Here is a 15667-nt window from a genome sequence, read left to right as displayed (position 1 = left end):
TGGGTGCTATGAGAATGCCTGGTCTCTGTCTATTATGTAGGGAAAAAGTTCAAGAAGAGACAACGCTGGTCTCACCACGGTTATTTCTGGGATGGGGACTCCTGAGTATTTGACAACTTTTCTGCTTACTGACATGTGTCTATGTTTGATCAATAAATACAAATTATTTTGGAATCCCAAAGAAGCTAATTATTTGAATTTAAAGGATCCATCCATAATCATGTAAGAGGCTGTTTCCACCTGCCTCTGAAACCTGGAACACTGGAAAAGCAGGGACTTGGTGTCAGGAAGTCCCAGCTGTGGTCCCTGGTGCTGCTGTAGGAGCTGGGGACACGGTGGAAACAAGAACAGACAGGACCCAACTCACGTGGCACACTACCATCCCGTGGAAGAGACAGACCTTCCTCACATAATGACTCTGAAACCATTACTGAATACAGAGGCCCTAAAGTCAAGGACGCCAGGTGTCTGAGAGAAGAGTGCAGGGCAAAGAAACCATCTTAGAATTGGGGGTGAGGACACCCCTTTCTTCTTGAGAAAGTGACAAGAGGCAAGATGTGAAGGATGAGCAGGTGCTCCCTGCTGAAGGAGGCAGGGCAAGTCTACCCCCTGGGGCACCTACGAATGAACCCCCATGGGGTTGGGAGAACATCTGATGAAGCTACCCAGGCAGCACTCCAGACATACAGCCCATCACCATTACTAGAATCTTCTGGGCAGAAATCTTTTCCATATTCCACATGGGAAAAGAACAAAGAATGGCTCTGTAGTTTCTTTTCTTATTTTTGTCCCAAGTAAAGGAGTTAACCATCCCCGTCCCAGTCCCAGCTGTTACTCCCCAAGCTTGTGCGTTGGAGTGAGGCTCCCACCACCCTGTGTTAGGACTGGTGGCAACTCTGCCAGGGAAGGCAGGAGAAGAGGGTAAGATTTTGGGGTTCCCTCTAAAGCAGTCCAGCCCTCAGGTGTGAATGGCCTCAGGAGGAGCCTAGACTCCATTCACTGCCTGGAAGGGACCCTGCCCTCCTTTCATTGTACCTGCACTGGGAAGGAAGTTCCACCAGGAAACCTTTTCCAACCATGCGCTCTAGCCCTGCTGAGGCAGGAGAGCTGGGTGTCTGGTCGGGGACTCCCTGGGGACCTGTGCTCTCCACTCACCTTCCAGAGCAGCACAGCCAGCAGCAGGAAGATGAGGATTCCCACCAGCAAGCTGATGGCAATGATCCACCCCACGACGTAGCCTCGGGGCTCCAGATTGTGCAACGCCTCGAAGACCACCTGGGAGGCAAAGCAGAAGTGAGATGGTTCCCAAACGGAAGCACCCACCGCCTGAGGGCACCCAGCCTGGGCTTGACATTGGGACTGAACTGGAGAGATGTGTCCAGGCTGCTGTTACTCTAAAATGGGCTCTGTTGAGCGCTTTCCTGGGTGTATACGGACGGATTTTTCACAAGGACCTGAAAAGGCACTTGAAATCGCAGCCCCAGTTCTTGAAAGGGCTGTAATGACAACAGGCCTGATTTAAGTATCACGAAGTGAACACAAGTGTGGTGAAAAACTGAGAGGACGCACTATGTTCTTGACTCAGAACAGACAGTAACAGTCTGTTTTATTATGGTTTTGAAACAAAGGGCATGGGCGTGCGCTCCAGGTAAGACAGTACTTCTTTCTGAGTGTTCCGTGCACTGTGTAACTTAGTGTGATTACTCAATTAATGCCAGTTTCCCCAGTAGACTGTGGACCTCAAGGGCTGGGCACAGTTTGCCTTGGGTCTCATGGCGATGCCTAGCACACTAAAAGCACTCACTCGAGGAGCGGAGCCCTGGTCTCCAACGGGAGCCATAGGTCCTCAGAGCCCATGTCTCAGTGGGGCAAGTTTTCCCAACTTTGATGGAATCTCAGTGGTGTGCTAGCTCACATCAATGGTGTGCATCTCTTCCCAGTTCCACATCTAAGGATGTTACAATGCTATGTTGAAATGGTCCATCACAGGAGTATTTATACCACCTAAAGTGGCGCACAAATCAGGGCACCCCCACCCTCCTGCCAGAGAAGTGATAGCTTAACACGTGCTAGCTCAACACCGACTGTACTCTTTGGCTCTATTTTCGCCCCACTGGTCACAGTAGAGTTTATTTTTGTAGAATTCAAAGCATCCATTGTGTCCTCTACAGCCAATCCCTAACACCCCACCATCCTGTTCAAGCTCCTCTGCTGAAGAGACAGAAATCTCAGCTCTGGGCAGCCCTTGGCTGCAGACAGGCTGGCCCAGCCACAGGGCTTTGTCCAAGCTAGGCCGTGTGCTTGGAATGCCCAGTCCCTCCTTGGAGAAGGCCTATGTAAACCTGGCTCAACCCTGAAAGCCAGCTGATTTTTTGCTTGGCAGGAAGCCTCGCTGGTTATGGGAGCCCCTTGCTCAAGCCTCAACGGTGACTGGGCACATGACTGAGTTGATACTAGCGCTATTTATGTTACCTTTTTAGGGTCTGGCTTCCCTCTCTCTGTAACATTTCTTGAATGCTCCTCTGTGTCAGGCTCTGTGCTTTTCTTGCAGTCTCTTGTCTAACTCACACAATCACCCCAGGAGGTATTTAGCACCTATTTTACACAGCAGGACATGGAGGCCCAGAGAGGACAAGGGATTTGCTCTGGGTCATGTAGCTTAAAATGCAGAGTCAGGATCTGAACTCAGGTCTAGTCAACCCCAAACTCCCAATCTAAGCTGGTCACCAGCACACCACAGAGTACTTGGCTGACAGTGGCTCTTTAAAGATTATCTGTCAATTAAATGGATCATTTACTGTCTCTTCCCTGGTGATAAGGAAAGCAAACACAATCACCTTTGTCTCAACTGTCTTCATTCCCACAGTTGAGGTGGGGGGGGGTGTGCTGGGGGAGGGGAGGATGGTCATCCATGAGGCAGATCCTGAATTCAAAACATCATCTCTAGGGAAATCAGAGCAGAAACCATTCCTTCCTATGTTGGGACAGATCAAAGAAAACTGCCTACAGAACACAGTAGTCATTTCTGGGAATGGAAATAAGGCCTCTTTTCAGCACATACTCACTAGCTGTGTGACCTTGGACAGGGTACTTTATCTCTCTGAGCCTCAGTTCTCTCCTCTGTAAAACAGGGGTAGAACAGCACCTCTCCAGAGAACTGAAGGCACTAACGCATGCAGAGCGATTGGCAGAGCCCACCCCTGACACGTGGCGGGTGCTCCCATCAGCATCATTAGCACTGCTGGCAGGGAGATTTCTTTTGAGGTTGTGCATGGTTGGCTGGCACCCTTTTTAATTTTAAAAAACTATTTATTGAAGTCTAATATACATAGAGAACAGTCTACATAACCTAAGTGCACAGCTCACTGCACTTTCACGAACTGAATGCGAAATGCATCTGTGTAGCCAGCACCTAGATCGAGATGCAGGATGAGACCAGCTGCTGAGAAGCCCCCTTCATGCTCTCTTCCAGTCACAGCCCCCACGAAGGGTAATCGTCCTGACGGCCAAGGGCCTAGATGAGCATCACTGCTTTTGTCCACGCTCTCCTTGGAAGGACTTCTTCCTTCCACGTTAGGTTTGGGAGATTCCTCCAGGCTGGAGCATGGCATTCTCATTGCTGTGTGAATACACCTCGATTTATTTATCCATTCTACCCGGTTTGGGGCTATTACAAAGAGGGATTTTCAGACATGAGGCGATCCTGAAGGAGGAATATGTGGGGGTGAGAGGTGGTGGGACAGAAATGGGCTGTGAAGTCTGTTATCTTAAGCCTACTCTTTTTTATCTGGTTCAGATTAGAGGTTTCTGTCTTTAAAGACAGAGATTCATGTCTTTGAGTTACTGTCCCTAAAAGCTGTGGATCAAATCACCTCTCACATTCAGAATCTCTTGTGGTGTCTTGCACAGGTCAACTATGAAGCACCGTGGCTGAGAGGGGCACCCTTGGGCAACCAAGACAAACTTCTCAGTTTCCTCCTCTGTGAAATGGGGAAGTAAGATAGTGTCTGAAAGTTCCTGGTCTCTGGTCGCATAGTGAAAATCTGCTGAACCTTCCTGTTGACAATGAGACAGGCTGTGGGCTCCATGGGGTCAGCTGTAAAGTCCAGCCCCTTGGATCACCCTGAGAGCCACACAGGGACGCTGCCTGCCCGCGGTGTCTGAAATGCGTATCCTGGCAAAGCTACCTCGGAGGTCTGGTTTTGTAGATACAGAGACAGTGAAGAGTATCCACTACAGTTTAGTCTGGCAAATTCCACAAGAATGCCCTGGCACTTCCCCGGAATGTGTGCTTAATCTTTTATTATTTTTAGTGATGCCGTTCATCATCTTGGATGTGCGCTTTATGCTTTGGCAAAGCTGGTTCCTGAACATCGCGACTCTAATCAACTCATTAAGTGGAAGGATCTGAGCAGCCTGAAGTTCTAAGAAGTCACATCTTAGATAAAAACCCAAAGGAACAGCAGCATGGACCACAGAGAGAGGTAGGAAGCACCGACAATCCAGTCTGGTCGCCACCACTAAATAGCAGGATGATCCTGGTGAAGCCCTTATACCTCTTTATTTTAATTCAAAAATTAAAAAAAATTTTTTGAGTCAGCCCATGGTATTTTTTTAGTGTTTTTTTAAAATTGAAGTATAGTTGATTTACCATATTATATTAGTTTCAGGTATAGAGCATGGTGATTCACTATTTTTACAGATTATACTCCATTAAAAGTTATTACAAGATAATGGCTATAACTCCTTGTGCTACACAATAAGTCTTTCTTACTTATCTATTTTATACATAGTAGTTTGTATCTCTTAATTCCATCCCCCGTACCTCTTTAAATATCTTTTCTCCACCTCCCCAGTTACTGCTCCAGTTCAAGCCTGAGCTTCTGTCACCAGCACTATTTCAGGAGCTTTGGAGGAGCCTTCCTGCTGTTAGAGTTGTCTTCCTAAAGCACAGGCCTCATCACGCACTTCTCAGTTTATACTACAGATGGTTTTCCTTTATACCAAATATACATTTCAGGGTACCAGGCTCTTTACAATCCGGTCTCCTTCCTACCTTTCCAGCCCCTCGCAGGACCTGTACTCACATTCTAGCTGGTTAGAGTTATCTCCCTGTGGGACCTGTGGCCTCCTGCCTGCCTGCAGCCTGCTTTTGCCACCTTGGAAGACTCTTCCATTCCTGTCCAGTTGACAAACTCCAATACTGCTTATCTTACAAATGTTCATATCCTTTTTTTTTTTTTTTTTTCACTGTTGTGGCCTCTCCCATTGCGGAGCACAGGCTCTGGACGCGCAGGCTCAGCGGCCATGGCTCACAGGCCCAGCCACTCCGCAGCAATGTGGGATCTTCCCAGACCGTGGCACGAACCCGTGTTCCCTGCATTGGCAGGCGGACTCTCAACCACTGCGCCACCAGGGAAACCCTGTTCATATCCTTTGATCCATTAATTCTGTACTTGAAAATTTACTCATAGGCAAGAAACATAAAGTACAGGAAAAGTTTTATATTCGAAGATGTTCACTGCAGAATTATTTATATTGGTACTGAATTAGGAATATCCTTAATGGAAAAGAATACAAAAAAGAATATATATGCATAACTGAATTACTTTGCTGTACACCAGAAACTAAACAAAACATTGTAAATCAACTCTACTTCAATAAAAAAATAGAAATATCCTAAAAGTCTAACAATAGAGCGACAGATGAGTAAATTACAGCAATCGCAAAGTAGAATACCACAGAGCCGTTAAAATGATAATACATCTGGCTGTCAAAGTATGATTTTCTAAAAGTTAAAAACATGACTCTCATACAAATATGCAGCAAATACACATTAAAAATTTATTTAATTCAAGACCGAGGGAATCAGGATGGTAAAGCTAGTTCAAAAAAGGATCTGAGAATGCGGGTAGTTACAGAAAAAAAAGAATAGAAGAATGCTGAAATCAGATACAAAACTGATTAATACCTTACATGGCAATAAACTATAACCTTTGGGATTATATTTTCTGCAAGACAGAAGTCATTTTCATCTTCACTGGCAAAAGGCATTTGTAACTTAGTTTTCTATAGGTTAATATGTAATTTCACAGAATATGGGCCCTAGGGAGTTAGGCAGGCCTATTAGAACAGTGTTGTTTTTCTCAAATTTTAAGGTGTGTAAGAATCACACGAGGAACCTCGTTAAAATGCAGATTCTGAATCAGGGAGTCTGGATTGGGGCCTGAGCTTCCACATCGCAGTTACGCTCACTGGTGATGCTGATGCTGCTGGTCCAAGGACCACACTTTGAGTAGAAAGGGGATAGAGAGTGCTCCAGGCGTGAAAGGACACACAATCATCTTTTGCCTGATTTCCAAGTTTTATATACTTTAGAAAACGTGATAATAAAATGGGAAAAGTGTTAAATGCTATAAAGTTATACGAAAAAATCAATATCAATTTAGCATACAGAAGACTTCAGCTTTGCAGAAAAATGTAGGAAATTTTTTAAGTAAATAGGTGTTTTTACATACTACGGGTATTGTTTTCTCTTTTCTACTTTTAACTACTTTTTTAAAAAAACTGAGCATTTTAAAGCCAAGTTAAAAAAAATTAAAAGGAGAGACTCTGCTCCAACATCTTCTGTTCCAAGAAGACTGACCTACTCTGCTCTTTTCAGCAGAGTTAATCATTCTCTGAGCTTTTGGAAACAGCAATTTTTCAACTTCTCTTAGCAGAGAAAATCTGCACTAGCACCCCAATGTATAAAACAGAAAAAACTGGAGATTCTCTGTTTATAAAGAAGGTGGGAAGCTCGAGCCCTGCCTGATCGGTCCCCCTTCCCAAGCCAGTCCCTTCTACCCCAGGCCCAGCAGCCCCAGAACCAACTCAAGGGAACCCACGGCTCCACAAAGCTTAGCTTTAAAGCCACAGTGGAGCACTTCATCATCATCCCAGTCCTAAGTCCTCTTCACTCTGTAAGGTAATGATGTATCTTCCTGTCTATGGACTCCAGTAAACTGAATTCTTACAGAACAAGGATTTGAATGCATGTTCTCCCGTCACCTAGACCAAGGTAGTGATTCATCACGTGATTCATGAAGGCACAGGTTAATAAAGTCAATGTCCTTTTTGCCATACCGTTCGATGAAGTATGACTATGATTCGGTCTGCAATGAAGAGAGGATGAGGTTTGAAGCTGGAGTTTCTGAGTGTGCTTCTCTTTTTTCTACTTCAAAAATATATCTGCAAATGTTATTTCTTTTGGGAGAGTCCTGGTCATCCATCCACACATGCATCCATCTGCCCATCCACCCCATCTGTCCATTTGTTTGTCTATCCATCTGTCTGTTCGTCCGTCCATCCATCCATCCACCCATCCAACAAATGCGTACACAGGACCTACTATGTGCCAGGCACTGTAGGGATTCATTGATGAATAAAACAGGCAGTCTTTGCCCTCATGGAGCTTCCAGCTTGTAGAGAATACTGGCCAGTTAGACACATAAATGCAAAATTATAACTTTAGAAAGTGCCCCAAAGGAGAGGTTCATGGTTAGAAAAGACTCTAAGGTAAGCATGGCAGTCAGAAAGAGTTTTCTGAGGGACTGCCTGAGCTAGAGTTAAAGGGTAAGCAGAAGTTAACTAGTCAAAGAGGGAAAGGAACAACATTCCAAAAAGGAATAGCACGTGCAACCCCCCTGTGACAGAAGAGAGCCTGGCAGAGGTGAAGTACTGCCAACAGACAGTGAGCATGGAGCAAACGGAATGAACAAGAAGTCACCGGAAAATGTTCAAGATGAAGCTGGAGAGATGGGAAGGCCTGGAGGCTGTGTTAAGAATTATATCCTTTATATCAAAGAAGCTTGTGGCTTCCATCTGAAAACTGGCCCCATCTAGCTTTTTGATGGCTGCACTAAATCAAATCAAACCTGTAGTTATTTTGATCTTAATGTCTAATTCCTAAATAATTTAGTTTAACAGGTTACTTTCTTTTCATAAAACACTGAAATTCAAGCTTCTGACTCTCCTTCTCCATTCAGGTAGAGAGGAAATTGCTCCAAAAAGCAATGTAGAACCTCTTTTGTCTTCCTGAGGCATGGCTTTGAAAATTACTTATAAATAATCCCTGAGAATCATCAGATTCATTCATAAAATTACCTGAGAAAATTGTTGATAAGCATAGGAGGAATAAGGGATGCTTTAATTATGCCATTAAAAATACTGTGGGGGCTTCCCTGGTGGCACAGTGGTTGAGAGTCCGCCTGCCCATGCAGGGGACACAGGTTTGTGCCCCGGTCCGGGAAGATCCCACATGCCACGGAGCGGCTCGGCCCGTGAGCCATGGCCACTGGGCCTGCGCGTCCGGAGCCTGTGCTCCGCAACGGGAGAGGCCACAGCCGTGAGAGGCCCGCGTACCGCAAAAAACAAAAACAAAAACAAAACTGTGGAATTAAACCTAAAAAAAGAAAGAATTATACGCTTTATCTTAAGAGGCATGGGAGGTCAATGGAAGGTTCTAACTAGGGAGTGACATGGTTTGCATTTTGCAAAGAGCACTCTGGCTGCAGAACGCATCTAGATTAGAAGGGAGAACTTTACATGGGGGTTCAAGGAACAGGTCCGTTAAGAGGGCTGCAGGGGAAGTGGTTTCCCCAGCAGAGATCCACATTCCCAGTATGAAAGGAGAAAAAAGACTGAGGCTGAGGGGGAGTCTGCAGGTTTCAGAGGGTGGTAGGAGGCTGAGAGATGGGGCGGCAGAAGTTCTGATCAACGAAGGGATAAATGATCACACAGCAGCAGACTGAAGCTGGAGGGCTCGTGTGTCGGATGTTAACTAATAAAACATAAGGGAGTTGAGGAGCACGAGGATTTGCCTCAATAGAGTCCTCGGGGAGGACAGACATCCGGCAGGGGCGATGGCAGGCCCACACGCTGGGCATTCTGCCTGCTACTGTAAACCTGAACGCACCTGAGGCTGGCAAGCTGGCATCAGGGAACCACCAGGAGCCAATTTCCAGTCTGAGGCAGCTGGTAAGCCTGAACCACAGCACTTGATTCACTTGTATGTTTCTGGAAACTTTTATGTTCTGACCACTGTAAATATGCCCAATGTCATAGCTGGAAATGCTCAGGTCTCCAAAAGGCCTGAGAACATGACCACAATGGGGTACAGCTGGCCCAGGCCTGGCTGGATGGAGGGCTTCCACGGCTGAGGGGACAGCTCAGCATCAGCAGCACTCGAATGGAGGTTCAACCCCAGGCCCCACTGCCTGAAGGTCAATTACAAGGGCAAGATGCTTTCCACAATTGACATCACACACAGGTCTCACAAACGGAAGGAATTTATGTAAAATAAAAAGTGGGAAAAGAAGAACATCTGGGACAATGAAATGCCATTTTCATCTGCTTCTCATTACATCTAGCAGCCAGTGGGGAAGGGGGCAGGGATAAAGGGTTGTGGGAGCTGGAGGAAATGTTCTCAGCAGAACCATGTCTTAAATCACTCTCAGAACAGAGCCTTCAGAAAGCATCCCTGCTCCGGGGAGACCGAAGACTTATGGAGATGACATCAATGAACAGAAAATAAATTGCATTTGGCAAGACGGACATTGTAAGTCTGTGCTGTGATAAACAAAGATGTCAAACTTGCCCCTGCCTGCTAGGTGCTGGGTTTCAGGAATTCCTTGGTCTGTCAGAATTTGCAGAGGAATGAGCTGGGCCAGTGCTAATTCCTTTATTGTTAAGAACGGGTCACATTTGTTGAGAACTTACCGTGTGCCAAACGTGGTGCTAAGAGGTTTTATATCTATTACTCCTGAGAAACCTCATGACTGCTCTTTAAAGGGAGGAGGGGAACGCAGCTCCTTTACCGCAGGCTACGGAGGGCCCTGGATGAGTGCTAATTCTCTTGATGAGTAGCTGTGCATCTGGTTAGGAACCAGGCCACAACAGGAAAGAGTTCCAGAATCAACAGACCACTAAGTCAGAGCATGATGTGCTTCTGAGGTCACTGGAGCCAAGGGTCGCTCCAAAGACGAAGGGCCAGCTGTCACCACCCATGGCTGCATTCCTACCATCTGCCAGAGTGGTGCTCCTGCTGTGCGAGGGCGGGGCAACAGGACAGCAGGGGCCCAAGGAGCGGAGGATGAAGGGAGTCTCGGGCTTGCAAACAGGCAGCCCTGCACCAGATCCGGCCCTTCCACTGACAAGCTGTGGCATCTCAGGCTGGTAGGTCCCTTCACCTGGGGGTCTCAAGTTTCCTCATCAGAAAATGGGAGTAATAATATCTCATTCACAGGGGTGATGTGAGAGTGACAGGTGATAATCACATCAAATGCCCAGCACATCACAAGAACTGAGCATATATGAATGAAAACAATAAAGTCGTTAAGCAATGGGACGCAGAAGGGCACATCGAGCCAAGCCCCCAGTGTCTGCGTGGAGACCACTGCCATCTGTACCCTATGCCACTGGTCGTCCGCCCACATCCCTCGGGTCCCTCGATCAGTTCCCTATGTCCAACCCCAGCTTTACATGCGTTCACTTCTAAGTGGACGGCACGTCAGAGGCCACCTGCCCCAAGGGCATGTGGGGAGAGGAGGACCCTGGGGCTCATTACCTCCTGGGCAGCCCCTGGTCAGTGACTGACACGTACAGGAGTGAGAAAGCCCAGCTCCCTCGCTTCAAGGCAGGATGAACTCTGAGGTGGTATTTGTGCTCCAGGGCTCCGCTAAGGCTGGGGCCCCTGGAATCTCATCCTTGGTCCGCTTGTTCTTTCCCTATCCTGTCTCCTCACTTCTTTTCCCGTCTTCTCTGGGAGCATTTCCTTACTAAAATCTTTGCACCCACATCCTCATCTGAGGGTCTGCTTCTTGAGAATCTATTTTAAGACACCATCTGACTCCATCTGGAGCCCAACCTTCCCCTGTCCACTTAGGAAATGCTTTCAATACTTGTTCAGGGGTCACTCTGTCCATGCAGCCAGCCTCTCCTAACCTCTTCAGCTCAGGCTTTCCCAGCACAAAACCACACTACTGTGCGTGTGTGTGTGTGTGCTTGAGCACGTGTGTCTGCACACGTGTGCAAGTGCAGTGTTCACTCCTTGAGGCTATAATTTTTTTCTTGTTCATGTTTACCGGGGGGTCCAGTTCATGTCTAGTGAAAGAGTTTGAGGGGCTGGACAGCAGCCTTGTCCTAAAATACAACCTTCGATAGCAGTGGTTTCCTTGGCTCCACAGAGCCTAGGGGTTTGGTGAGGGGATGCACAGGTCCCCAAGGGAAAATGGAAATACAAGTTGGGGGAGTTCCAGGCATCCCACCTCTGACTCAACCAAAGCACATTTCAATTTAGAAAGGGGTTGTGTTGTTTAAAAAAATGATAATGATTATCATGATGACAGCTGGAAATCATTGGTTTAGAGTAAACTGATCATGACTCTTGAGGTTTTGAGGGAGGGAAAAGCTATTCTTTATTTGCTTCCTCCCATCCTTGGCCATCTCTTCATGCAATGGGAGCCACTACTAACTGACTGCTCATGCGTAGGCACCAGGCAAGGGGCTTTGCACCAAGATGTGATCTGATCCCTCCCAACCCTTGAGGACAGATACTCTCCACATGTGACTGGCACAAACTGCTAGACCTCTACTGATATAAAGCTACCTGTCTACTTCTATCTCCTCGGCCACCATCATCTCTAGCCAAGTGATGGTCACAACCTTCTTGCAGCCCCCTACAATCCACTGTCCACACAGTAGCCTATGATTGTTAAAAAAATATATATTGAATCATGCCATTCCCCACTCAAAACAGAAGTTTGCAATGGCTTCCTTTGTAACTGCTCCCTGGTGTTATATGGTATGACCCTGCCTATGTCTCTCATCATGGATGTCTTCACGTGTCTCCCATCATGGATGGCTTCCCCACTCACCAGGTTGCTGCCACACTGGTGTTTCAGCCTTGAACACGCTAAGCTATTTGGCTCTTCCTATGGCTCTCCCTCCTCACTGGGACACTCTTCCCTGCGCTTGGCAAGCTAATTCCTCCTCACTCTCTAGATCTCAGCTTCCTTGGAGAAACATTCCTTTAGATTCCCCTCAATCTAGAGCAGGTTACTCCCATGGAACTCACCTTGATTTGAAATAAAACCCTTGTTTCCTTCCTTGTTTACTCTCTGTCACCCTCTCAGCCAGCTCTGGGAGGGCAGGGGCCATGGCTACTTTGCTCCCCATTGCACCCACAGTGTCTCTATGTTGCCTGGCCCGTAGCAAGCCCCCGATAAGTATTCATTGAATGAAACTGTGAATAGTGACAATCAGCAAACCACACTGGGATTTTTCTCAGTTCCTTATGGTTAGAGCTTAATTCTCACACTGGGGGTAGTGGGTGAGGGGAGAGGACCACCTACCTACCATCTTTTGATGATGACAGGGAATGGGGCGGTGATGACTTTCCAATGACCCTCTTCTTCATCGTACCTCTCAGTGTAAGAAGGGGGAAAACTCTCTTGCCGGGTATAATGTAATTTTTCACATAAATGGTAAAGTACAAGTCACAGTCTATTCGGCGACAGAAAATTGTAAAGTTTGCTTCAAGATGCATTAAACAACAAAAGAACTATAGGTGGCACCTTTCGAAGTAATCTCATTTACCACCTTAGATGATGCCCTCTAGATTCGGGGGCAGTGACAGGGAGCAAAACGGAGGGGAAACCTCCAGGAAGTAGAAAGCAGGTTTCCCATGTTACAGATGAGGAAACGGAGGCTCACAGAGCTTACCTGATACCCAAGATCACACCACTGGGATGTGAAGGAGATGGGATACGAAGCCAGGCTTTTCTAATTCCAAAGCGGGAAATGCAGTGCTCCCTGTTCACAGAGGACAAGGCCAAACTAGAAGTACTGACTTCCCAGAAGGGCCAAGACTGGGAACTGAACTTGAATGGCTTCAGAGAAAATGAAGCTGGAACGTGCTGTCCTGATCAATTCGTGCGTGAGGGGGAGGTTTATTCAGAAGTGAAAGCGTGGCTGCAGGCTGGAGGCTTTGTTCTGGAGTCTGACTGAGACTGAGCAGGGAAAGCCCCCACTGGGGTGAGGAGAGCCAGGTCCAGTCTGAAGGGGCTGGCTGGGCTCCAAGGGTACCTGGGCAGTTTTAACAGACAGACTTTAAAACAAGTCAGTCCTTTCCAGAGTGGACACTTGCACTTGTCGGGGCCCTTTCATCCAAGGCCCAGTGCCCTTCCGTGTGACTGAGTGGCTGCAGGGCAGGGAAAGGAGCACCAGGCTGGGGAGTTAAGAGCTCCAGACACTATTCTTGGCTCAGTGATGTGAGATCCAGGGCAAGTCACCTATTCTCCCTGAGCATCAGAGGCCCTTTGTTCACTAGAGGAAGAGGCTTTGTGGTTCTAATCCAGGCAGGGCACAGCAGAATCTCAGGGGACTTGTTAAAGTTATGACCCGTCCATCTCCCCACCTGCAGGGTAAGGGATGGCAAAGGAGGACTGTGGGAGGGAGGTGACCGTCTCTTTGGACATATGATTCCCGGGGCAGAAGGTGAAGGCCCCAGACATTTGCCCTGTCAGCAAATGTCAGCAAGGAAGTAGCTCATTCCAGCATATTCATTCTTAAAACAAAACAAAGCCCAAAGCACAAACACTGCTAAACCACCTGTGGACAAAGACTTTCATGTTCTCTCATTAATGGAGCTGACAAAGTGGTCTAAATGACTGAACAAAGACTGGCTCAGATGGGAGCTCTAAGATGCACCAGGGGTTGGCTGGCCCCATGCTGTCTTCGGTATTAGAAAAGCACATGGGAGGGGGTACTTGTCACTTTTTAACATCCTTCCAGTACTGGGGAGTCTTCCTCTAGGTGAGTCTTGGGGTGAGGGTGAGGCTCTACTATAATAGCCAAAAATGCCAGCCACTTGCTCTTTGTGGGGTGCCTGGTACCCCACGGACAGGGGTCTAACCTCAGCCAGTGAGAGGTTCCTGCCTGACTCCAGAGTAAGAGGCTGAGAGAAGCCAGGGAAGCAGTGTCCAGAGTACCACGCCAGGCTCTTCCTGGGGCCTGACCCAGCCTGTGGTCCTGGCGCCACAGGTTTGTCATATCCCCAGCCTTCCTGGCAATTCTGAGAGCTACCCAATATCCTTCTAATCCATTCTGGTTCCGCTAAAATGAGACGGAGTCAGTCTCTCCTGCTGGTACCTAGAATCTCAGCCTGGTGCCCACTCCACATGGCAATGACTTACTTATCCATCTGTGGATTTCCATGTTCATAATGTATTCCACTATTTCAAACTATCAAGAAAATAGATTTGCTCTGTAACTCACAAGCTTCTCACGCAGTCTGAGAAGGGAGTTTGGGGTGGTGGCTCTCAGGAGCAGAGCTGGTGTGCTGGAGATTCTTAGTTTGCCCCCGGGGAGTTTCTAGCCTCAGCTATTGGCAGCACTGCCAGAAAGGCCGGAAGGGTTGGGTTGGACAGGATGGAGTTCAGCGTGTTCTCAGCACAATCAGCGCTGAATGCGGTGACTCAGATCTCATCCACAGTTCTCAGGTTTGGGTCGTACAAAGCCAGGTAAGCTGGTGTGGTTGGCCTTGGACACGTGCTAATACCCCACCTGGGAAGGGCACCTCAAATCTACTATTAGTAAACAAGGAAAATGCCTCAAATATCTAGTACATATTTCTAGGTATTCAACCGTACGCCCTGTAGAGCACTCCCCGTACCATGGCATAAAAATAAAAGACACAAAGAGTCCCAAGAAAATTATTTGATTTGCCTGTCAGTTGAATTATCACCATGTGCACTTTATGTGGTTAAAAACTAGATTGTTTTCCTCTTCTCACCCACACCCTGCTCGTTACCAGCAGCAAGTACACTTCCTGTTCATTCCAAGGCCATAGAAATGTGGCGTCTGATCTAAAATCCTGCGATATTTTGCCTGATTTAAATTTGGTAGCTAGCCTCTATGGAAATTTCCCTTCCGATGAACAACTAACAGAGCACCAGGCATTCAGAAGAAACATGTAGGGTGGAACGTGTTTGTTCTAAAAAGGCAAACCTTCCTACTCAGAAAATATTTTTTTTTTCCTGCCAGGAAAGTTGAGAACAGATTGTAGTACTTCATCTTGGCTCACGGATTGAAAGACAAAGTTATGGAAAGGAGGGAGGTGGGGGCATTGTGGGATTCCGACGGGTACCCATTTTTCTTAGAGTACCGGAAAAAAACTAGTTGAAAATGAGAGCTTCTTCCAAAGAACTCTTGATAATGATAATATTACCATAGTGCTCAAAATGGAACAGTAACTAATGGAAGTGGTATTTTGGGGGCGTACAGATGACTCAGAATCCAACAATGGGGTGTTATAGGCAATGTTTTCCTGGATCCCACAGCTCCGTGTTCTACTCAAAGGCAATGCACCCATGATATTTTTTTCATTCACCCAAGGGATTCCACCTGTTAATTACTTCCGTTAACTCTTAATTGGGAACACAGTGGTCTACCAGAACATTCCAAACCTCTCATGTTGGGCATGTATCTCATCCTATGAAACTTTTTAACCAGAGCTGTGACAAAGAGCAGTGAATCTCCATTCTTCTTCAATCCCCAGGTAAGTCTGAATTAGCAGTTAAATGGCCAAAAGGCAAGGAGGAAAAGGCAAAGGCCATCTCCAAATATT

At 47.0% G+C, this 15667-nt stretch overlaps 1 protein-coding gene across 1 annotated transcript in view; it reads right to left on the bottom strand.

Moving 5' to 3' along the window:
- Positions 1-15667, bottom strand: part of ITGA9 (integrin subunit alpha 9) — a 348367-nt gene that overhangs the window by 10660 nt on the left and 322040 nt on the right. Inside the window, exon 27 of the mRNA XM_029244105.1 lies at positions 1156-1275. Coding sequence (XP_029099938.1) covers positions 1156-1275 — 120 coding nt within the window. The remainder of the gene's footprint in view (positions 1-1155; positions 1276-15667) is intronic.

Source organism: Monodon monoceros, unplaced genomic scaffold (genome assembly GCF_005190385.1).
Source record: "Monodon monoceros isolate NGI ecotype Baffin Bay Population unplaced genomic scaffold, NGI_Narwhal_1 Super_Scaffold_3, whole genome shotgun sequence".
Taxonomy (NCBI): domain Eukaryota; kingdom Metazoa; phylum Chordata; class Mammalia; order Artiodactyla; family Monodontidae; genus Monodon; species Monodon monoceros.
This window is presented reverse-complemented; position numbering and strand designations above follow the sequence as displayed.